At 37.7% G+C, this 25,812-nt stretch overlaps 1 protein-coding gene across 3 annotated transcripts in view; it reads left to right on the forward strand.

The window, feature by feature from the left end:
- The window catches only part of RELN (reelin), a 490,103-nt gene that overhangs the window by 141,664 nt on the left and 322,627 nt on the right, over positions 1-25,812 (forward strand). For all 3 annotated transcript variants that reach the window (XM_087441541.1, XM_004439311.3, XM_087441605.1), the window contains exon 3: positions 10,478-10,613. In XM_087441541.1, coding sequence (XP_087297667.1) covers positions 10,478-10,613 — 136 coding nt within the window. The remainder of the gene's footprint in view (positions 1-10,477; positions 10,614-25,812) is intronic.

The raw sequence follows: 25,812 nt of genomic DNA on the forward strand, positions 1-25,812 counted from the left end.
TATATAGTTTCCCACATTGTGAGTACCATCATCCCAAAATAGAATTCCATCCTTCTTTCTAGGGTGAAGGCATGTAACTTAGTGTCCACCTACTAGACCCACTCTCATGAGACTTGGATATAAAAGAGTATAATATGAGATGGAAACCAAACATGGGGAAATCCATATTCAATCAAGTACAGTAGTGGAAAGTTCTTATATTTTTGTGGAATAGCTAAGGTGGAGGTTCTGTTATTTTCGTCCAAATATGGTTGATTTCAAGGAGTGAGTGGTAGCAGCTGTTGTTTTTATGTTGGACCAGTCCTGTGGTGTGGTGGACATCACTCCTTGCCATGCAACATTCAAGTTTATTTCTCTGTTTGTCTCTCTGCAGAGAACCTGCCTAATATCTCTAAAAATTTCTTTAATTAGTGGATTGTCTTCTGTGGTTTGCAACTGACAATATCAATAGATATACCCAGGGATTCAAATATGTAACATTATATTTTATATAAAATTTCATGCGGTGGGGACAATTAGCGGCAAATGTCTAAAAATGATAATGAAATGATAATAAAAAAAGATTGAGGAATCTTAATGATAGTGAAAAAAAAAGATTGAGAAACACTGTCAAAGACTTTATGGGCAAGAGGGTCCATTCACACATATTACAGTGACAGTATGGGCTGTGATGGTCAAGACAGGGAACAAGGGAGGAGGATCAACTGTTCCTTTAAGATATTGGGCATTTGCAGCTTGAATGCTATGGGATTATTCATTTAAACATTGATACAATATTTGATAAAGCAGTTTGACCTGGAGCTATATCTATATGACGGCGGGCTCTAGTTAGAGATAGCCTTGCTGGAGACAATTCTTTTAGGTCTGCCAGTCTGGAGGTACAATTAAGATAATCAGATCCTGTTTTTACATGCAGTCTTTCTGGGGTTAGCCAAGGGTTACTGTGCCCCTTGTTTATAGCTTTGACCTGGGCTTCATGCTCACACTGGGTGATCTGTAGCTCACTTACTTATTTAAAGGGGAGTTTTGTGTGAGTGTAGTAGAAACAGGAAAGGACTGAGATATATTCTTAAATCTTCAAAAAAATTTTGAACACTTAAGAAACACTCTCATAGTCAGTTTATATGCAATTTAGCATTTAATTCTCACAAAAATGAATTATTAATCATTTCCACAGTCTATTAAGTAGATCTTATTATTATCCACATATTAAATAATAATGATCATAAAACTTAGAGAGTTAAAAAACCTTGCTCAAGATCGCACCATCAAAAAGTGATAGGTCCAGATCTCAAATGATTAGTCATCCCTCTAGGGACTAGTGACTTGGACAACTTACTTAATCTCTTTAGACTTCAGTTTCTTCCTCTATAAAGTGGGAATAATAATAACACTTCTTAGGGTTTTTAATGAATAAATGAGTTAATCTGTAAAACACTCAGAACTTTGCCTGTATCATTAAATACTCAGAAAATGTTAGCTGTTATTATTCTGTCCAGGGTCTTCTCTTTTTCTTCTTCTTCTTTTTTTTTTTTTAAACTAGGATAGGCAGAGGTCTGAACCAGGATACTGGATGGCAATTCTGGTATAGCATTAAACTTCCTACATAGGTCAACTGAGCATTTTTTTTTTTGGCAGGGAGAAAAGAAGAGGAGAGATAGACTTGAGAATATTGGAGGTGGCCTTTAGGGGCTGGAGTTATTCCAACAAGGCAGCAGTTTGTATTTTGTTTTTTCTTATTTATTTATTCATTCGTGTATTTATTGTGGTAAGGACACTTAACATAAGATCTACTCTCAACATATTGTTAAGTGCACAGTACAGTATTATTAACTATAGCACAATGTTGTACAGCAGAATTCTAGAACTTGTTCATCTTGCATCACTGAAACATTATATCTGTTGAACAGCAGCTCCTGCAACTCAATAGCATGAAAACAAATAACCTGATTAAAAAATGGGCAAAGTACTTGAATAGACATTTCTCCAAAGAAGATGTCCAAATGGCCACTAGGTATACGAAAAGATGCTCAACATCACTAATCATCAGGGAAATGCAAATGAAAACCACAATGGATATCATCTCACACCTGTTAGAATGACTATTATTAAAAAAGCAAAAAATAACAAGTGTTGGCAAGGATGTGGAGAAATTGGACCTCTTATGCACTGCTGGTGGGAATGTAAAAAGGTGCAGCTGCTATGGGAAACAATATGGAGGTTCCTCAAAAAATTAAAAATAGAACTAGCATATGATCCAGCAATCCAATGTATGGGTATCCATCCAAAAGAATTGAATTCAGGATCTTGAAGAGATATCTACATTCCCATGTTTATAGCAGCATTATTCACAATAGCCAAGATACAGAAACAACCTAAATGTCCACGAATGGGTAAAATATGGTATATAAATACAATGGAATATTATTTGGCCTTAAAAAAGAAGGAAATCCTGCCGTATGTGACAACATGAATGAACCTGGAGGACATCATGCCAAGTGAAATAAACCAGTCACAGAGGACAAGTGCTGCGTGATTCTATTTATGTGAGGTATCTGAAATAGTCAAACTCATGGAAGCAGAGAATAGAATGGTGGTTGCCAGGGGCTGTGGGAAAAGAGTATCTGGAGAGTTGCTATTCAATGGATATAAAGTTTCGGTTATGCAAGATTTTTTTTTTTTTTTTTTTTTTAAAGAAAGCTTGCTGAGGCTCTTTTCAGCCTGCTACATTGGCTTGGGTTTATATCTCTGAAACCTCCTCCTCTTCGGATTTCTCTGGCCTGCATGTGTGTAGAATCCTACTTCTAGACTGGAAGTTGTGCTGTGAATGGCTTTGCCCCTTAGGGGAGCACTTTTGAGATGTGTCTATCAAGAGGGCAAAGAGTATCCAATAATTGTCTGATAAAAAATTAAGGTGTTTGGAGAGAGAGGGAGAGAGAAAGAAAGAGAGGAGGGTGGGAGAACATCTGAGCTTGTACCTAGAGGACAAGCTGTTGTTTCCTGCTCACTCTCAGATGGTTTGCACTTCATTACTGGATTTGGACAGCATTTCTACTGGATTGGGACAGGGGTCTGTCCCAGAATTGAGGTGTTGCCACTTAACGGCTCAGGGAGGGAGGAAGCCCAGTGGACAGTGTAAGATAGAAGAGGGACCTGTGTTCAAGTGCCATTCACTCCCTCTGTTATCCTTGGCAAGTCCCTTAAATTCACCGGCTCCTGATAATTCTCCATTATCTCTCAAATGAGAATAATGATAACTAACACATATAGTGCTAACTGTGTCCTATATACTAATTTAATCTTCATAGCCACCCCATTATTATCATCTCCATTTTCCTGGAGAGGAAACTGAGGAACAGAGCATTTGAGATTCCACAATGCCTTGGTAGTGGAGCAAGGATCTGAACCCAGGCAGACTGCCTCCAGGGTCTAGGCTTTCAACCTTTCCCCTCTACTGCCTCTCCAATGGTAGTAAGGTGATAATATGGGTAAAACACCTGGTATAGAGAAGGCATATTTGGTAGATGGTGTGCTGGGAGAGGAACGGAAGAGGAGGGCAATGACTTCTCATCTTTGTAATTGCGATGAGTGAGGAAGGAGTCAGATTGACTTAGAATAATCTCTTATATAACGAACAAGAGGTGTGGAAATAGCATGGATCCTCATACATTTTCTAACTTGTGCCTGTAGACATACATTTCCAGAATGATTTTAAAAAGGTTTTAGTACTTTTTTGCTTCTAGACTTAAATATGAAACCAAATGCTTTCAAATCAATTACTTTAAAGAATAACCATACCCTGTTATGTGTGAGTGTGTGTGTGCACATACTCTTCATCATCTGTAGCACTACTTGAGAGCTAGTCTTTTCATATCCGTTTTCAGCAGACTGGTACTTCACAGATAAGCTGCAATAAGGATGTTTGCAGGAAGTTCTATGATTACTTTTCAGTATAGGAAATGGTGTTTAGCTTTGTTGAAATGTTTGAGTACGTTGACCTAGCAAAGAAGGCAAATATAGAAAAGTCAAATTCTAAGTGAACGGTTATTTGTATTTGAATCAAATGAAAAGATTCAAGAATGACAAAAAGGAACTCCATAATTCATTTTCTCTCTTCACTTACAGTATAACACTGACTTTCCAAACTAGATTTTCAGAACATTCCTTTTTTTTTTTTAACTGATGGAAGCCTTTAGATATCCCTTTTGAAGAGACAGCAAATTATGAAAATAAAAGGAAATAGAAATCATCTTAAATATTCATCTTACACTTCTTATGTAGGCCTAAGTTAATAAATTTACTAAACTTCCTGACAAAACATTCTACCAAGCTTTATGAAAGTATTTGAAATAATAAAATATTTCTTTTTAAGATTTCATCATTTTTATATATGAAGGTTACATTTTTCACAAAAATCTATAATCTTAATGTACTTGCTCTTCATTTGGTGATATCCCATTCACAGATGTCTTAGCTCTTGAATCCCATGAAAAATAAACCAGGATATGTTTCTACCCACTTGAACACTAACCATGGCAAATTACAAACTAAACAGATTTGAGTAATCCATATCTTTAAACCACAAAATATAGAATAAACCCAACGTAAGTGTATAATTTTCTCACTACCTTGGTTATTTCTGTTAATAAAATCTTCAGTGTGTTTCTTGAAAGTGACTAGCCTACATTTTTATGAGGATATGTAGATTTTATTTTAGAGGTGGAGGATCATAGAAATCCTAGTTACAGTTCTGAAGACCCAAGGTAGGAACATTAACAGCATAAAAAAGTATTCCTGAAGGGAAATGGAGTTCATACAAGGTTTAGTCACAAACTTAAAATAACTGAAGACTTGTCAAGGAAAATGACATCCTGGAAGGCACAGAAATATGTATCACTGTCTTCAAAGGGATCATGGAGGCAACTTTAGAACAATTAAACACATCGTGAGCCTAATTTTGCAGAAGTATAATGTGGATAAAGGAAACTCTGGTATAGATTCCTGTCCTTTAACCATGACTTTGATTAAGAAGACAAATATTAGATAATATTAAACTAGATATCCAATGGTTTGAATGACTTAATGAATTTAAAACACCCATACTTTGTCAAAGGAATAGTTGTTTTAAAGAGTTATATTGATTATTTCTTGATATAGAAATTACAGCTAGGATGTGAGTGTTCTGTTTCAAATGTGTATACGTAATATTCAAAATGAAAATGTATTTATAACATGAATGCTTTAAAATCTTGCTAAAATCAAGACAGTTATCAATCTTGTAGAACTTCAGAGTTTGAAGTTTAAAGTTTCTACTTTCTTTGCCCAAAGTTAGATCAGGAGAGCCATATTTCTTGAAGTGCTTACTTTCTCTCATAGTCCAATTCTCTTGGAAAAGTATAGCTTCTTTCTCTGGGGAAGAAATTCCACATAAAAATTTTTTGTATAACAGTTTACATATAACCACAACAATGAAAATAAAATCTTTATTATAACTACACTGCACACATATATTTTATATGTATAAATCTCCCTGAGATATGCAGCATAATTATATTCTTTCGTTGTAGATCGTATTTTCCCTTTTCTTTAAGTAATATTAAAAACTCAACATGTATCCTGTTATCCAGCACGCAGCAGAGAAAGCAACATCATAAATTTAAATTCATTATCAAATTTCAGTTATCCCAAGAATAGGTTTCCAAATCACATATATTAATTAGATGGTATATATCTTTCATGACACAAAAGCCGTTAAGAAGTTCACTGTGGTGGATGCAGTAAATTGTGTTTCATAGAACACTGAGCTGATTTTGACTGCTCTCATTCTCCTAGTTCTCATTTTATATACACACCTCTGCTCATTATGTCTGCCTTTGTGAGACATCCTCCATCTTTCTTCTGTTCATTTAAATTGTACTCAGAGAGCTATGGAACTGAAAGGGGTCTTAGTGATCATGGACCAGCAGTTTACAGATGTTGAAACTGAAGCGTGAGAGGGGCACCCTGACCAAGTACAGCAGTGTGTGGCAAAGCTGAGGGGACAGTGTCTTGGTTATACTCGCTGCCTCATGTAAAGAAAAACAAATCTAGAAATCTTAGCTTTTCCCTCAAGACTCAGTTCCAGTCTTCCTCTTCAGGAGCCATTTCTGACTGTGTAGCAAGTGCACTGGTTTGAATCCGGACTACACTGCCCACTTGCTCTATGACCGTAAGAAAGTTCTTTTATCTCCATTGTCTCAGTGTCTTAATCAGTAAAATGGAGAAAATAGCAGCTCTACCTCATAGAGTTGTTAAGAGCCTAAAATAAGTTAATTTTCACGAAGCACTTAGAATAGTGCTAGGCCATAGTAAGTGCTCAGTAAGCGTTAGCTGTGGTTATTATAATTGTCCATATTAATCACTCTTTCTCTCCTATCTTGTATTTTTCATGAATACCACACAGTTAGCACTTATTTTCTAGCTGTTTTATTTATAATGTTAGTTTATTCCAGTTCTTTCTTCCCACCTCAAGTCATTTGAGGGTAGGGATAATGTCCTATGTTTCTCCTGTGTACCTCTACACAGCCTGACATAATGTTTGATGCAAAATAGGGATTCTGTAAAGACTGTTTTTTTTTTTCTGCTGGTTGATATTGAGATAAATAGATTTCTAATAGTTGCAACTCTGGCCAACTTTTAGATGTTCTCAAAGAAAATGCCAATTAAAATATGATAGCAGTATAGTATGCCAATGTTCCGTGTCAAAAAAGCAAAGACCACTGCACACTCATAGTGTTTGAAGGTACATAAAAAGGTCCTCAGGTTACATTTTTGGGATAGTTTTAGGAGTAATGGGTAAGAGGATAGGATATTTTGCGTTTCTACCAGGGCCATTTTGTGAGATACTTTCAAACTGTGTATTGTTGGTACTGTAGTGACAAGAATCGTGTTACTCTAAGCCCTGAATTCTGGACAACATTTTACTAAGACGCTTTTTTAATGCGTGTTCTATACGTTAGAATTGCTTGGTGAGCTTTTAAAACTACCAATACACTGGCTATACCCCAAACCAGTTAACTCAGAATCTCTGGGAGCCAGTGTTGATTCAATCTCTTCAGGTGATGCCGCCATGCAGCCAAGTTGGAGAACTACTGTGGCAGACTGTTGGATTGCAAGAATGTTGTTCTGTGGCATATTTACCTGGGGTAGGGCGTGAGGTAATTATGACATTATAGCTACCTTATAAAATTCTGTCAAGTAATGTGCAGCCTAAACATTGACTCACCTTCTGAGAGGGGTTTTGAGGAATGAGGAGATATTTGAACTCGAATCCTGTTACCAAGGCTCTGAACCCCTGAAACCTTATTTTGTTTGCTTCATTTTCCTTCCCACAAGATTGTAGCTTGAACTTTTGTTTTCCTTTTCTGGCCAGTCTGATTCCTACAGATGTGTCATTTTCCACACACTGGATCCCTGCTTTATGCCGGACCGGAGAGGAGTGGTAATTCCTGAGTCACGACTGTTGAGTCTCCTTCAGCACTCTGATTTCCCTGGGAGTCTCTTTTCCTCCCTAGCCTTGTGGTTTCTCTGGCATGATGAATTTTGTCTCAAGATGCAGCTTAAACAAATAAAAACTTGAATGAGAAAAGAAGCTTTGTTAGGATATGTGAAAATATAGACTTATTTTTCTATTTCTTTGGCTACTATGACCTATTCTGAAGAAGTTTCTATTCCAGAAGATTCTATTTCACTAGTTAATGTAACATATGTGTTATAACTTCTGTTGTCTTTTATTTTTATAGTTAAATTATTCTTGAATTTATTCAGAAAACATTTCTTGAGTATCTGCAATGTGTCAGGCATTGTGATAGCTGCTTGGAATATAAAGATTAAAGACCTAGTCCTTCATAGACTCCTTGGGAAGATGGTCAAGTGTATGAGAGAGGAATGTATGAACTGCTATGGCGACATGTAGGAAGGGCACCCATCCAAACCTGGGGGTACAGTACTAGATGCTGTCACATGTTTTGGGTCACTTAATTCTCACAGTAACTTTAAGATGGAAGGGATATGGTATTTTCATTTTACAGAGAAGAAAACTGGATCTCAGAGGGAGTAAGTCACTTGCCCATGTTCACAAAGCCAGTAAATGAATTTTTTATTTAACTGCCCACTCCTGGCAATGTTTCTATTAATATTTTTATTAATAAACTTTATTTTTAGAGCAGTTTTAGGTTCATAGCAAAATTGGGTGGAAAGTGCAGAGATTTCCCATGTGGTCCGTCTCCCTCCCCCCACCCCCCCATAACCTTCCCTACTATTGGCATCTGCACCACAGTCAGGTATTGTTACAACAGATGAACCTACATTGACACATCACTCAAAGTCCATAGTCTACATTAGGGTTCACTCTTGGTGTTGTATGTTCTATGTGTTTTGACAAACGTATAAAGACATGTATCCACCATTGTAGTATTATACAAAACAGTGTCACTGCCCTAACAATACTCTGTGCTCTGCCTCTTCATCCATCCCCTTCTCCTAACCCCTGGCAACCACTGATCTTTTTACTGTCTCCATAGTTTTGCCTTTTCCAGAATATCATATAGTTGGAATCATACAGTATGTAGCCGTTTCAGATTGGCTTCTTTCATTTAGTAATGTGCATTTATTTATCCATATCTTTTCATGGCTTGATAGGTCATTTCCTTTTAGCTCTGAATAATATTCTATTGTCTGGATGTACCATAGTTTATCCATTCATTTACTGAAGAATTTCTTGGTTGCTTCCAAGTTTTGACAATTTTGAATAAAACTGCTATATACATCTGTGTGCGGGTTTTTGTGTGGACGTAAATTTTCAGTTTATTTGGGTAAATACCAAGGAGTGTGATTGCTGGATCATATGGAAGAGTGTTTATAAGAAACTTCCAAAATGTCTTTGAAAGTGGCTGTACCATTTTGCAGTCCCACCAGCAATGCACGAGAGCTCCTGCTGCTCCACAGCATTGCCAGCATTTGGTCTTCTCAGTGTTTTGGATTTTGGCCATAGTAGGTGTGTAGTAGTATCTCATTGTTTTAATTTGCAATTCTCTGATGATATATGATTTTCGGGCTGGCCCCGTGGCTTAGCGGTTAAGTGCGTGCGCTCCGCTACTAGCAGCCCGCGTTTGGATCCCGGGCGCGCACCGACGCACTGCTTCTCCGGCCATGCTGAGGCCGCGTCCCACGTACAGCATACTAGAAGGATGTGCAACTACGACATACAACTATCTAGTGGGGCTTTGGGGAAAAAAAAAAAGGAGGAGGATTGGCAATAGATGTTAGCTCAGAGCCGATCTTCCTCAGCAAAAAGAGGAGGATTAACATGGATGTTAGCTCAGGGCTGATCTTCCTCACAAAAATAAATAAATAAATAAATAAGATTTTGAATATCTTTCCATGTGCTTATTTGCCATGCATATATCTTTTTGGTGTAGTGTCTGTTCGGGTCTTTTGCTCATTTTTAAAAATGGAATTGTTCATTTTCTTATCTTTGAGTTATTTATTAATATTTTATATCTGAGGTAAACCTAAGAGAATCACCTTATGAAAAAAGAAAAAAGCATCTCCTGATAGCGCAGGTGGGAGCTGACCTGACACTCACAGCTAGGCCATCGTGTTCTCTTGTTGAACATAAGCAGTTTCACAGAACATCAACATGAGGCAAGGCCACTCTGAGACTGTGAAGGTTTGAGACAAAAACAAGACCACTTTCTCACCATGCCTGAACACAGACAAAAGCACGAACATAGTGGAAACCGCAAAAATGACCAACATGCCCCCGTTCATGCTAACATGGCTACTGCTGCGTTTTTATCAGTCACACCTTTAGCCTCACTCCATTCCTCCTGCCTCCTAGATAAAAATTATTAAAATGCTCAGTGATAAAATTGTCCCCACTTTCTAATAGCACCAAATCCAGAGGCAAAGCCACCTTTCCCTTAACTTCCCCAACAGGACTGGGAGGTTTCCCAGGATGCTGGACTTTCAGTACTAAATCAGGAAATTCCCAGGCTGGCCGGATGACTCTACTGTCTAAAATAACATAACACAAGCTCAAATATTTTAACAAGCCCCTTCTAGCATCCTCTTACTGAGATACCTCCCGGTTCCCGGTGGTTATTTGGTCTCCCCTGTTGCAAACACTTCCAATAAACAGTCTTGTTCAACTGCAGGTGTGGTCCTGGTGGTCTTTGGTGATGGGCAAAGACCAGTCAGCAAAATCAAAGCAAATACTATAGCAATGAATTTAGTAGATCACTCCTTACCAATAATATTTTAAATGATTAATTCCTTCTGGCAATAGGAAGCGGAAAATTACATAGTTATAGGGAACCAAATAGCACGATGAATCTTAATGTAAAAGAAAAATGTCCAGAAAATATTTGTATGCCATGATAAAAAAGACTTAATTTTGTTGTCTTCATAACAACTTCCCTTCCTTTCTGCCTCTCAGGGATCATGTCAGACCACCAGTTTGGTAACCAGTTTATGTGCAGTGTGGTGGCCTCTCACGTGAGTCACTTGCCCACAACCAACCTCAGCTTCGTCTGGATTGCTCCACCTGCTGGCACGGGCTGCGTGAATTTCATGTAAGTACCCAAAGTGTCTGTTACCAGTACGGAAGGCAAATACTTACACTCTCATGAGGTTACATATAGGGTAACTATTTAAATGTATCATTTTAACAGGTTTTATCTTAATTAAAGCCACTAATTTTGGTGTCAAAAACAGGTCAAAACTATCAAAAAGAGTAACTTTGGCAATTTATTTTTGCTTATTTATTTATACCTCAAGAGTTCTAAATTGGGTTTTAGAAGAAAATCAAGGGAATAGGAAAAATAAATGTTCAGAAAATAAGATGTAAACAGGTACAAAAAATGCCATGAGGTTCCATACACTTTTGGAAGAAGACCACAAATTTATCTTTGAGCTTTCTAGCCATTAGTATCAAGAGGGAAATGTGATCAGGTGATTTGTGATGGCTGGAAGTCAGGGACTGTATAGAAACTTAACAACTCTCTCTCATGTGCTTTCAATAAGAGGTAGCTGGGAATGTAGTGAGCAATGTTCCAACAGCATCCTTAGATAAACACTGCGCTATGGTTCAAAGGCTGTGACTTGTGGCATCTCTCAATATAGACTACACTCCTACCCCTGCACCAGAATCATCGCTTGTCATGCTTCTTAGTTGTTTCTCTTTTTTCCCCATAGTATTTTTTTTCACTTCTAACGTATGATATACTTCATTTATTTAATTGTGTGTATTGTTAATTGTGTGTCTGTCTCTTCCTGCTGAAATGCAAGTTCCTTGAAGGCAAGAATATTTTTCTGTTTTGTTCACTGATTTGCCCCAACTGTCTTGAACAGTCTGGCACACAGTAAACACTCACTAAATATTTGTTGAATGGATGATTAGGCCAATGGAATAAGGTCAAAGGCAGTTTAGAAACAACTGTTGCATGGGCAGTCAAGCAAAATAGAACTGGAAGGCATCTTGAATGGTTTTCTATTCCAACCTTCTGCTCAGTCAATAAAATCCCATAAAACCTGTATACTTTAGAAGTTACCACAGCCTTTCTTTCCCCCTTGATAACATATAGTTCAGTGTCAAGGGTTCCTATGGCACCCACATCACTGATTATATACTCTTCATACCTATCCTCTGGGTTACCCAGGCTGTAAACATCAGATTCATGCCACCCAGCTGGTTGATATTTAACCCCATCATTTTCTCCCTCAGAAAGTTTTTCATACAGAACTGTTTCCGTCTAGTAACTTATCTAAGATGATTGCGGTAGCTTCCTAACTGGTCTGTTTAACCCCAGACTATTTTTCCTCCAGTCCATCCTGCACATTGTTGTCCAGTTAATCTTCCTAGGGCACAACTTTGATCACTCAAAACTTGGGTAGCCTACAACTCCTTTCTGAAGGCCAGTCCTTTGGCGTGGGTTGGAAGGCTCCTCCCAATCTTGCTGTTTATGGTCTTCTCTCTTGTCTCCCACGGTGTGCACCTCCTGTTAGAGCATTTCTATCGGGAATTCCCTAAACATTCCATGACTTTCTCTCTTTCTCCATACTTTTCCCTTGGACCAGAATGCTTTTTTTCCCTCAACTCCAATTGTTAAAATCCTACCCATTCTTTAACACCTGTTTAAAATGCCAACTTTGTTCTAAACCTTTTCAAGATATCAACAAGAAAGTGATGTGTATTGTCACATTTTGCTTGTAACTATTATAGTGCTGATTATCTTTTACTATTTGATTATATTTTACTATGTAGTCAATTATTTGAAAATTTTTTGCCTTTTCTATTATATTAGATTGGACAGGGACAAATTCTGATGTCTTTTTGATTCCCCCAGAGTTAATACAATGTCTCATACTTAGAAACCACAAAAAATGCCCCTTACATTATGTGATGTTCAGATGTTGTCGTTTCCTTCGGTTTAATAGTGATCTCTGACTGTCTCTTTTGGCATGCTTTCTCTTACTCATGTTGGCACTTGGAAGGGTAATTTAAATTCTTGCTATGCATAACTTCTTAATTTAAAACAAGAATTACTTTTTTGAAAGACTGCACACAAAGTAAATCTATCAGCAATATAGAACTGCCTATTTCCAAATAGATATAGTTGTGGGTTTTTTTTTGGTGAGGAAGATTATCCCTGAGCTAACATCTGTTGCCAATCCTCCTCTTTTTGCTGAGGAAGATTGTCCCTTAGCTAACATCTGTGCCCATCTTCCGCTACATGTGGGACACCTGCCACAGCATGGCCTGAGAAGCGATGCGTAGGTCCGTGCCCGAGATCCAAACCTGCAAACCTCAGGCTGCCGAAGTGGAGTGCGTGAACTTAACCACTGTGCCACCGGGCCAGCCCCTAGATATAGTTTTTAAATGAATCTGTCTAAAAATAATATTTGATGGCTTATGGCCTCACTGTTCCTGGGATATCAAACTCTGTTTTCTTCTGGGAAATAACTTAAGTATTTTAAGTCTTAACCACAAACAATGTTTTCTTAGCAGTTAGTCAAAAAAAGACAGTTTGGTCAGAGTGATTTTTACTGACTGCAAAGAAGTTTACACACCCTTACCCATATTTCCCAATAAAATTTTGATGCTGATGTTTGCACTTTGTAGTGTTCTTAGTAAATGGTAAAGTCTCTTTTATTCTAAGCCATGACAATGTTGAGTGTCACAGAGTAGCTGCTTCCTGTGTGGGCACGATGCTTTTGTTGATCTCTTTTCCTAGTTAGTTTACGAGAGAGTACAGGGAAACTAAAGATTTAACATGGACCACTTTCTGAACTAAAGTCTTGCAATTTCTTACCTTTTTTCCTTACTACAGTATTTATTATGTGTTGAGTAGAGCTACGTATAAGAGTTAGTATCTGTAATTAGTATGTGCCCAGCAATACTTGAAGGGGATTGCTAATGTTCAACATTAATTTTAATAGTAAACAAAAATAAAATAGTGCAAAAACTTATGGTATTTGAATGTTAATATACTATGATTCTCTCTTTTCTGATTAACCTCAACAATTAAACCTTTTCCTTTTTTTAAAAAATTTTTTATGGGCCGGCCCCGTGGCTTAGTGGTTAAGTGCGCAGCGCTCTGCTGCTGGCGGCCCGGGTTCGGATCCCGGGCGCTCACCGACACACCGCTTCTCCGGCCATGCTGAGGCCGCGTCCCACATACAGCAACTAGAAGGATGTGCAACTATGACATACAACTGTCTACTGGGGCTTTGGGGGAAAAAAATAAATAAATAAAATTATAAAAAAAAAAAAAAAATTTTTTTGTTTATTGCAGTAACATTGGTTTATAACATTGTATAAATTTTAGGTGTACATCATTATACTTCTATTTCTGCATAGATTACATCATGTTCACCACCCATGTACTAATTACAACCCATCACCACACACATGTGCCAAATTATCCCTTTCGCCCTCCTCCCTCCCCCCTTCCCCTCTGGTAACCACCAATCCAATCTCTGTCTCTATGTGTTTGTTTATTGTTGTTGTTATCTACTACTTAATGAAGGAAATCATACGGTATTTGACCTTCTCCCTCTGACTTATTTCACTTTGCATTATACCCTCAATGTCCATCCATGTTGTCACAAATGGCTGGATTCATCGTTTCTCATGGCTGAGTAGTATTCCATTGTGTGTATATACCACATCTTCTTTATCCATTCGTCCCTTGTTGGGCACTTAGGTTGCTTCCACGTCTTGGCTATTGTGAATAACGCTGCAATGAACACAGGGGTGCATGTATCTTTATGCATTGATGTTTTCAAGTTCTTTGGATAAATACCCAGCAGTGGAATAGCTGGATCATATGGTAGTTCTATCCTTGATTTTTTGAGGAATCTCCATACTGTTTTCCATAGTGGCTGCACCAGTTTGCACTCCCACCAGCAGTGTATGAGAGTTCCCTTCTCTCCACATCCTCTCCAACACATGCTGTTTCCTTTCTTGTTAATTATAGCCATTCTGACGGGCGTGAGGTGATATCTCATTGTAGTTTTGATTTGCATTTCCCTGATAGTTAATGATTTTGAACATCTTTTCATGTGCCTGTTGGCCATCTGTATATCTTCTTTGGAGAAATGTCTGTTCAGGTCTTTTGCCCATTTTTTAAGTGGGTTGTTAGTTTTTTTGTTGTTGAGATGTATCAGTTCTTTGTATATTTTGGAGATTAAGCCCTTATCAGATGTATGGTTTGCAAATATCTTCTCCCAATTGTTAGGTTGTCTTTTCATTTTGTTGATGGTTTCCTTTGCTGTGCAGAAGCTTTTTAGTTTGATGTAGTCCCATTTGTTTATTTTTTCTATTGTTTCTCTTGCCTGGTCAGACAGGGTGCTTGAAAATATGTTGCTAAGACCAATGTCAAAGAGCGTACTGCCTATGTGTTTTTCTACAAGTTTCATAGTTTCAGGTCTTACATTCAAGTCTTTAATCCATTTGGAGTTAATTTTTGTGTATGGTGTAAGGTAAGGGTCTACGTTCATTTTTTTGCATATGGCTATCCAGTTTTCCCAACACCATTTGTTGAAGAGACTTTCTTTTCCCCATTGTATGTTCTTGGCTCCTTTGTCAAAGATTAGCTGTCCGTAGATGTGTGGGTTTATTTCTGGGCTTTCGATTCTATTCCATTGATCTGTGTGTCTGTTTTTGTGCCAGTACCATGCTGTTTTGGTTACTATAGCTTTATAGTATATTTTGAAATCAGGGAGTGTGATACTTCCAGCTTTGTTCTTTTTTCTCAGTATTCCTTTACTTATTTGGGGTCTTTTGTTGTTCCATATAAATTTTAGGATTCTTTGTTCTATTTCTGTGAAAAATGTTGTTGGAACTTTGATAGGGATTGCATTGAATCTATAGATGGCTTTAGAAGTATGGACATCTTAACTATGTTAATTCTTCCAATCCAAGAGCATGGAATACCTTTCCATTTCTTTGTGTCTTCTTCAATTTCTTTCAGCAATGTTTTATAGTTTTACATGTGCAGCTCTTTCACCTCTTTAGTTAAGTTTATTCCTAGGTATTTTATTCTTTTTGTTGCAATTGTAAATGGGATGGTATTCTTAATTTCTCTTTCTGCTACTTCGTTGTTAGTGTATAGAAATGCAACTGATTTTTGTATGTTGATTTTGTATCCTGCAACTTTACCATATTTGTTTATTACTTCTAAAAGTTTTCTGGTGGACTTTTTAGAGTTTTCTATATATAAAGTCATGTCATCTGCAAATAGTGACAGTTTCACTTCTTCCTTTCCAATTTGGATCCCTTTTATTTCTCTTGCCTGATTGCTCTGGCTAGGACTTCCAGTACTATGTTAAATAGGAGTGGTGACAGTGGGCATCCTTGTCTGGTTCCTGTTCTTAGAGGGATAGCTTTCAGTTTTTCACCATTGAGGATGATATTAGCTGTGGGTTTGTCATATATGGTCTTTATTATGTTGAGGTACTTTCCTTCTATACCCATTTTATTCAGAGTTTTTGTTGTATCTTGTCAAATGCTTTCTCTGCATCTATTGAGATGATCATGTGATTCTTATTCTTCATTTTATTATTTATTTATTTATTTATTTTGTGAGGAGATCAGCCCTGAGCTAACATCTGCCAATCCTCCTCTTTTTTTGCTGAGGAAGACGGCCCTGGGCTAACATCTGTGCCTATCTTCCTCCACTTTATATGGGACGCCGCCATTCTTCATTTTATTAATGTGGTGTATTACGTTGATTGATTTGCGAATGTTAAACCATCCCTGCATACCTGGAATAAATCCCACTTGATCATGGTGTATAATCTTTTTAACGTATTGTTGTATACGATTTGCTAATATTTTGTTGAGGATTTTTGCATCGATGTTCATCAGTGATATTGGCCTGTAATTTTCTTTTTTTGTGTTTTCCTTGTCTGGTTTTGGTATCAGGGTAATGTCAGCTTCGTAGAATGAGTTAGGGAGCTTCCCCGCCTCCTCAATTTTTTGGAAGAGTTTGAGAAGGATAGGTATTAAGTCTTCTTTGAATGTTTGGTAGAATTCACCAGGAAAGCCGTCTGGTCCTGGACCTTTATTTTTGGGGAGGTTTTTGATTACTGTTTCGATCTCCTTACTGGTGATTGGTCTATTCAAATTCTCTACTTCTTGATCCAGTTTTGGAAGGTTGTATGATTCTAAGAATTTATCCATTTCTTCCAGATTGTTGAATTGGTTGGCATATAGCTTTTCATAGTATTCTCTTATAATCTTTTGTATTTCCAAGGTGTCTGTTGTAACCTCTCCTCTTTCATTTCTGATTTTACTTATTTGTGCCTTCTCTCTTTTTTTCTTGGTGAGTCTAGCTAAAGGTTTGTCAGTTTTGTTGATCTTTTCAAAGAACCAGCTCTTGGTTTTATTAATTTTTTCTATTGTTTTTTTGGTCTCTATTTCATTTATTTCTGCTCTGATTTTTATTATTTCCCTTCTTCTACTGATTTTGGGCTTTGTTTGTTCTTCTTTTTCCAGTTCCTTTAGGTGTATTATTAGATTGTTTATTTGAGATTTTTCTTGTTTGTTGAGATAGGCCTGTATTGCTATAAACTTCCCTCTTAGAACCGCTTTTGCTGTATCCCATAAATTCTGCCATGTCATATTTTCATTTTCATTTGTCTCTAGGTATTTTTTGATTTCTTCTTTGATTTATTCATTGACCCAATCGTTGTTCAGTAGCATTTTGTTTAATCTCCATGTATTTGTGGCTTTTCTGATTTTCTTCCTATAGTTGATTTCTAGTTTCATACCGTTGTGGTCAGAAAAGATGCTTGGTATTATTTCAATCTTCTTAAATTTATGGAGACTTGTTTTGTGGCCTAATATGTGATCAATCCTGGAGAATGTTCCATGTGCATTTGAAAAGAATGTGTATTGTTCGGTTTTTGGATGGAATGCTCTGTATATATCTACTAGGTCCATCTGTTCTAGTGTGTCGTTTAAGGCCAATGTTTCCTTATTGATCTTCTGTTTGGATGATCTATCCGTTGGTGTAAGTGTAGTGTTAAAGTCCCCTACTATTATTGTGTTACTGTCTATTTCTGTTTTTATGTCTGTTAATAATTGCTTTATATATTTAGGTGCAGCTACATTGGGTGCGTAGATATTTACAAGTGTTATATCCTCTTGTTGGATTGTTCCCTTGATCATTATGTAATGCCCTTCTTTGTCTCTTTTTACAGTTTTTGTTTTAAAGTCTATTTTGTCTGCTGTGAGTACTGCTACCCCAGCTTTCTTTTCATTGCCATTTGCATGGATTATCATTTTCCATTCCTTCACTTTCAATTTGTGAGTGTCTTTAGGTCTGAAGTGTGTCTCTTGTATGCAGCATATATATGGGTCTTGTTTTTTTATCCAGTCAGCCACCCTATGCCTTTTAATTGGATCATTTAGTCCATTGACGTTTAAAGTAGCTATTGATAAGTGTGTACTTACTGCCGTTTTTTTGACTTTTTTTTTCTCAGTGTTTTAGTAGTCCTTCTCTGTTCCTTCCTTCTTCTATACAGAATTGATGGTCTCTTTAGTTTGACCTCTGTCTGAAAGCTGTACTCTTAACTCCCCTCCTCCCTCCTTTTATGTTTTTGATATCATATCTAACCTCTTTTTTGTGCATTTGTATCCATTACCCTCTTATCATGGAAATAGATAATTTTTCCTATTTGTGGTCTTCTCTTTTCCCCTTAAATCAGTCCCTTTAACACTTCTTGTAGCACTGGTTTCTTGGTGACAAACTCCTTTAATTTTTCTTGTCTGGGAAATTTTTGATCTCTCCTTCCATTTTGAATGATAACCTTGCTGGGTAGAGTATTCTTGGCTGTAAGTTTTTTCCTTTTAGCACTTTAAATATATCGTGCCATTCTCTTCTAGCCTGTAAGGTTTCTGCTGAGAAGTCAGCTGATAGCCTTATGGGGTTTCCTTTGTATGTAACTTGACTTTCTCTTGTGGCTTTTAAGATTCTCTCTTTATCTTTAATTCGGGACATTTTGATTATGATGTGTCTTGGTGTGGGCCTCTTTGGATTTATCTTGTTTGGGGCTCTCTGTGCTTCCTGTACCTGGATGTCTGTTTCCTTCCTTAGGTTAGGGAAGTTTTCATCTATTATTTCTTGAAATAGATTCTCTGCCCCTTTGTCTCGCTCTTCTCCTTCCGGGACACCTATAACACGGATGTTAGTGCGCTTGATGTTGTCCCAGAGGTCCCTTAGACTGTCCTCACTCTTTTTAATTCTTTTCTCTTTTACCTGTTCAGCTCGGGTAATTTCTTCTAGTCTTTCGTCCAGCTCACATATCCATTCTTCTGTATCCTCTACTCTGCTTTTGAGTCCCTCTAGTGAATTTTTCATTTCCTGTATTGTATTCTTCATTTCTGATTGGTTCTTTTTTATATCTTCCATTTCTTTGTTGACATTCTCACTGAGTTCATCTATTCTTCTCCCCACATCAGTGAGCATCCTTAACACTCTTAGTTTGAACTCTCTGTCGGGTAGGTTGCTCATTTCTGTTTCACTTAGTTCCTTTTCTGGGGTTTTGTCCTGTTCCCTTACTTGGAATGTATTCCTTTGCCTCCTCATTTTGCCTCTTTCTCTGTGCTTCTGACTGTGTATTAGGTAGGTCAGCTACGTCTCCTGCTCTTGGATAGGTGACCGTATGTAAGTGATGGCTTAGGAGGCCTGCCATGTGCTTCCGTCAGTTCTGAGTGTTCCAGGGGTGACCCCTATGTGGGCTACGTGTGTCCTTCTGTTGTGGCCTGTTTGCTCTCCCTGTAGGCGCCCAGGGAGGCTGAGTTATGCTCCTGGCCAGCTGTTGTAATGCTCAGCTGCTTGTAGTTGTTGTAGGCCCTTCAGTTTCTTTATCAGGTGTGGGGAGCCCCAGCACAGTTGGCTGCAAGTTCTAATACCACATTTGTGTTGCAGTATTTCTTTTAAGTGAGTAGGCCCCCAGTGTGGTGGGTTGTTAGGCTCAGGGCCTTATAATTGCTATAAACCTCCAGCCTTTAGGTCTCTTGTCAGCTCTCTGAGGATTGCAGCTGGGTGGGGCTGGCCTCAGGCACAGGAGCACCCAATTGTTTCAGGCTTTGGAAGGTGGGGCAAACCCCCTATGTGGGTCTTTGAGAAGCACAAGTCTTCTGCAGCTGACAAGCCCTGCCGCCCACAGGTCCACACACACAGTCAACACAGTCCTGCCCCGTGTGCGCGCCCCGACCTCCCGCAGCGGACCCAGTCTCTCCACGGCGGGAGCCCCACACACTCCGCCACGGCCCCACACTCTCTACCCACTCCTCGTGCACGCCCTGCCCCACTGAAGTGGGCTCAGTTGCCAGGCTGCAGAGAATCCAGTCACCAATCCACGCAGGCCCACAAGTTGCCTGAGGGCTTGTTGTTGGGTGGGGCCAGTCTCTAGGGTGGGCTGCCTACCCTGGCTGAGCTGGATTAAAGGGGAAGGGGGGAGGGAGGAGGGTGAAAGGGATAATTCGGCACATGTGTGTGGTGATGGGTTGTAATTAGTATTTTGGTGGTGAACATGATGTAGTCCATGCAGAAATAGAAGTACAGTGATGTACACCTGAAATTTTTACAATGTTATAAACCAATGTTACTGCAATAAACAAAAAAATAAATAAAATAAATAAATAAATAAATAAATAAAGTAAATTGAACACAGCAAAAAAAAAAATAAAATAAATCGATGCTCTAGCGGGTGGGGCAGACCTGGGCTAGCAGGCCCCAGGGCGAACTCCAATGGCGTCTGTGTCAGCACGCCCACACCAGGCCACAACAATGGCCGCCGCCAATGTCCCAGTCCCTGGAGAGGTCTCACCTCTCACCGAGATGCACACAGGGCCTATTAGGTGAGTCTCTTGTCACCAAAGCACTGTGCACCTTTCTTTCTGGTGATTTTAGGTTGCTTTCTGAAACGGGTGAGTTTGCGCGTGGGCCCTTTAAGAACCGGTTTTAATGTCTTTGTGAACCAGCTTTTCTGGGGGTACTCCCCAGTGTTTTAGTAGCAGGCAATGTCAGATATTATGCCACTCTTCTCGATTGTGCTGGGTCCACAAAATGCCCACAGCGGGGGCGCTCCCCAGCCCGGGGCCCCGCGCCTCCAGGGAGGGCTGCGGACCTGTGAGCTGCTCCCGGGCGGCCGTGAGGCGCTGCAGCTTATGAAGGCGGCATTTTTTCTCTCCAGAAGGGAGTTTCTGCCTCTTCTACCTCAGTTAGAATTGTCCGTTGTTGCAGGAGTTCCTCCTACCCAGTTTTCAGTTCTGTCTCAGGGGTAATTTTCCCACGAGTAGTTGTAAATTGGCTGTGTCCACGGGAGGAGGTGAGTTCAGAGTCTGCCTACGCTGCCTTCTTGACTTCAAGCTTTTGCTTTTTAAAGTAAGAAGAAGTACTTTGTAGAAATTAAAATTCAGCCATGCTTATATACTTTTGTAATATATTTTGTATAACTTTTTCATATTGTTAGTTAATTCATAACATTATTTAATTTTTCACATGTATGTTTTCTTTTTTAACTGGATTTTAAATGCCCCAAGGTCAAAGACCGTGTATAGTATTTTTATAGATCTAATAGTTCCTAAACTGAACTATAGACAATAGAAGGTCCTCAATAAATATTTCTTAATAGCTAATAATGATATCATATTTCATTGATTCTAAGATACAGATTTTTTTTACATTTTGAATTTACAACATAAATCTCTGAAGTAGAGTTGCATCTTACATTTGATGGCACCTTCCAGTTATAATGGGCAGCATTAATTTTATTTCTTAATGTCTTATTATTGATGATGTCTTAGATTTCAAGAAACCCAGCAACTAGTATTTATCTTTTACCATGACGTGGTCTCTCTAAACCTGGCAATTGAATTGACACTGCACCCAACTCTGTAATCTGATATGTAATCTGATACAGCAAATGAATAGTGTACACTCTGTGATTTAAGATTCAGTTAGCTATTTAAAATCCTTTTTAAAGAATTCCATAGTAAGAATTATGGAAACTTTGAACTGAAATCCAAGTAAATTATATAATGTGCTACGTGCCTTTCCCAGAGAAGAGTAAGTGGCACGCTGTCTGAATAAACCAGGTTTTATTGGTAAACCACTTAGCCACATAGTTATTGGGGCCGTCTGTTTACTGCCTTTCTGGTTAAAAATAATCAAGTGAGAGACATAGAGGAGACGATGGCCTGAGGATAAAGTTCCTAGCTGTACTGGTACAGATGTATAAAATGAATCAGTAGCGAAAATTATTTTATCATTGGTTTATGACACTTATTGATAACATTTTTTTTTAAGTGATAATTTCACTCAGAGATCTGCTGAGTGTCCAGATCTTGTGACAGAATGGTTTGTCTTTACTTTTATATTTGATTAGTCTTTAGTGGCTAGTAAGCCTCAAGTTAAAAGAAGCACTTAATTATCCCAACATCTTGGATGTAAATCCAAAAAAAAATCTCAAGGGCTAAGGGGAGGGTGCGGAGAGAAGAGAGGAAGGATGTGGAGAAGGAGGAGGAGGGGGAGAAATAGGAGGAGGTGAGAAGGAGGAGGAGGGGGACGAGGAGGGGAGAGGCGCAGAGGTAGGGACAAGGTGAGGAAAGAAGGGAACAAAGAAGGAAGGAAGGAAGTCTCCAAGCCATCTAACCCTAAAAGTTAATGAGAAACTACCAGGGAGAGGGGTTGTAAAATTACAACTACAACATAACAATGTTACTGCAATAAACAAAAAATTAAAAAAAAATAATAATATTTTGAAAATTTATGGCCACTGTTCTGAGTAGTTTACATCTTTTAATCCATTTTATTCTCACGGGAATTCTATGAAGTAGGTGCTATTGTTATCTTAGCTTACAGATGAGGAAATTGAAGTACGGAGATGTTATATAACTTGCCTAACATAACTCACTAGTGATTCACACGACCTGGATTCAGAAGGCAGTCCAGTTTCAAAACAGATGATTCTTACCACTTCACTACAATTGCTTCTAAAATGATCACCTATCTATTTTATTATGGTAAAATACCCATGGTATTGATACAATGGAAATTAATTAGAGTTCATAGTGTGGTATCAGAATCTGTCAAAAAGTGATCGACATGTGTTTCCTATCCTCATATTGAAATCTCTCTCTATATGAGATATAGTAATATTATCTAATTCATTCAAATATTGAGAGACACCGATTTAAACTTCTGAAATGAAGAGAACACATTAGACAAATATGTCAAACGTGGGTTTGGTTTTAATATGTATGATGTAGGTTCGTTCTTTGGATGCTGATTATATCCCATTCCTTGTCACAAGGGGATTCCATATAGGGAGGGAATGCGTGAATTAAAGGCAGAATTTATCGCCATTGGATTTAGGTTTAAGTACTTGGTCAGAGATGCTAGCATAATATTAGAATAAAAATGGAACATCAAAGAGGATCAGATTTCTGCCTAAATTAGTGACAATTTAACTTTAAGTGAACTCCCTTAAAACTGAGAGCAGAATGAATCCAGTGATGTTCTATTTAAGATACTGAGCAACAACAAAGAATGAACTCAGGTCAGCAAAGAGGTACACAGGTGGACCATATTTGACAATTCGATATTTTAAAGGAAGTTTCTCTTAAAGGATCACTTTTAAAAAGTACACTAAACAAGAAGACAAAAAAATCGTTTTAAAAATAATAGACACTAGTAGTTTCTGAGTACCTGACAGGCTTGAAATAATATAGATGCAGAGATGTGAAGTGCTGTCTTGAGTGTATCTCAGATGCCTTTAATTTTTGATGAGAGTTATTCCAGTCTGTCTGGAGGATTCCTCAGGAAAGATGATATGGTTGCCCATTTTTTTCCATCTATCAGAAGAAAACGTCACAGATGCATTGGCCTTGTTACTTAAACATTTGAAATAAGGTCAGAGACTCCCCCATAGGTGCGTTTATTGGGAGTATATTCATACCTATAGATAAGATGCCAACAGTTGATACATACAAATGGTATTTTACTTTCTAAGTTATACATAGCTTACTGCAAAAATAAATTACTTCTCATGTGAGGCTGAAGTGATCATATTCACACTGTTTGATAAAACCAGATACACTATTTTCCAAAGGAGGAATTTCATCTGTCTCCTAAGTCACAAGTCTGTTATATTTTTCTGGTGGTCCAGTTTTCTTTTTTTAAACAGACATTTCCCAACTTGAGACAATTATTTCAGTGCTGCTCAGAAACAAGCCTTTGAATGACAGGATGAAAAAAATATCATATACCCTTAAAAGTGAATGTCTAGGAGCTTAACCATAGTTCTTACTTCCTCATAGGGCCCTGTTTTTCATCAACGTTAAATAGCCAGTTAGCCTTGAACAAGGAGACAGTCTAAGTTCAGGGACTAATATGTGTTCTTATTTATCAACCCATTTTTGGCAAATGAGGTCAAGATGCTTCCTGGGGGTTTAATTTTTAATTTTAGGAAGTGTGGCAAAATGTTGACATAAAATATGTCCATTAATCTCCAGGAAGGTTTGAAAAAATTATTTTTGTTATGTTAATTATACCACATATTTTTAAAATTTTCAACAGATATTGAAAAGGCAAAACTACTCCCTTCATTTTTCCTGTCTCCTTTCTCCCTTCCTGTGTCTCCTCCTTCCAAGAAGCCACAGTGTCAACAGCACTGGTTATATTAGAGCAATCTACTGGAGTATCACTGTGACACTTTTCTTTGCATCAAAATCATAAGACTATCAGAGAAGTGGAAATGCTTTATAGTGAGAAAACTTTTCTATTTCAGTAATAAAATATTTTAACTAGGGTCCAAAGATGGACCTGCTTTTATGAAATTCTATCCCACAGCACATAGTTGTGTTACGGAATCTGTTCTTTTTTTTTTTAAATCTCTGCTTTTTTTTCTTTTTAAATAGAAATATTAGTTTTTCCTAACGTTAAATCTAGAAGGAAAAAAAAAACCCTATGGTAAACCCACACTTCCCTTCTTCCCTTCCACTTATGTATGTAATGGAGTCATAACTCGTGGAGGGTACTTAAGTAAATGGACTGAGGTTTGGAACCCACGAGTTGCTCCTTATTACAAGACTTTGTGGTTTAGGCAGGATTACTACTCCACTTGGCACTTCTTACTTGAAACCACATGGAACATTTGTGAGCAAAAAGACCAAAATCAGTAAATCTAAAAGCTTTATGTATTACAAATACTAGTTCTCTGTATCTAATAGAAATTTCCTCAATGAGATGGGGCTGAGATTCGTGTTATTTTTTTATTAGCAATATTGATGAAACCAGTTTTAGAAGGCTCAAGTGTGAAATTATTTTTTTTCTTCAAACTGCCTACACAGTCAAAAATAGTGATGACAAAGATGTCTGGGAAACAGGTGAATAAGTTTTTCTCATGGCAGCAAAAGGTCTATGGTTTGCCAACACAGTGACTTCAATAATATATACTAGCAGCAGGATTTCAATTCGCTCTGCTTTTAGTAAAATCTCTGAATATTAAGGCATTGTTACAAATATGAAATAAAATTTTGATTGGTTCTTCCAGATAAAAATTTTTTTAAGAACTTATCTTGTCCTCCTTGACTAATTTGGATATACGTGTGAGTGTGTATTTATATGACATATATGTATGTTTGTGTATGTATGTATATATAAATGTGTATATACATATATGTCATATATATGTATATATATATGTATATACATACACATTTATATGTAGACACACATATGCATATATACACAAACACACACATATATTCTAAAATTTGTTTAGAACTGTACTTTCTAACGTGGTAGCTACAAGCCACATGTGGCTATTTAAATTAATCAAAGTCAAATAAAATAAAAAATTCAGTTTATCAGTTGCACTAGCCACATTTCAAGTTCTCAATAGTTACATATATCTAGTGACTGTTATATTGGACAGAGCAGATCTAGAATATTTCTATCATTACAGAAAGTTCTATTATGCAGCACTGGTTTAGAGAATCTAAAGAATTATCTTTTCCTCTAATGTTACCTTAATATTTACAGAATGTATCCATGTACTTCAAGGGACATATGGAAGGAGTCAAGTAAAGCTAAGATTTTGCAATTGTCCTGTGAACTTGAACCATCATAACTGCTAACCTGGCAAAGTAGGACAGTTTTATGTAAAAAGCAGGTTATCTACCTGTTCATTTTAATTTTGTTTGCCAGTGCAGCAATTTCTATGGTCCTTAACTTTGTGGGCAATGGTGGGCCA

This window comes from Ceratotherium simum, chromosome 1 (genome assembly GCF_057802395.1).
Source record: "Ceratotherium simum simum isolate JZ-2026a chromosome 1, ASM5780239v1, whole genome shotgun sequence".
NCBI classification, from domain to species: domain Eukaryota; kingdom Metazoa; phylum Chordata; class Mammalia; order Perissodactyla; family Rhinocerotidae; genus Ceratotherium; species Ceratotherium simum.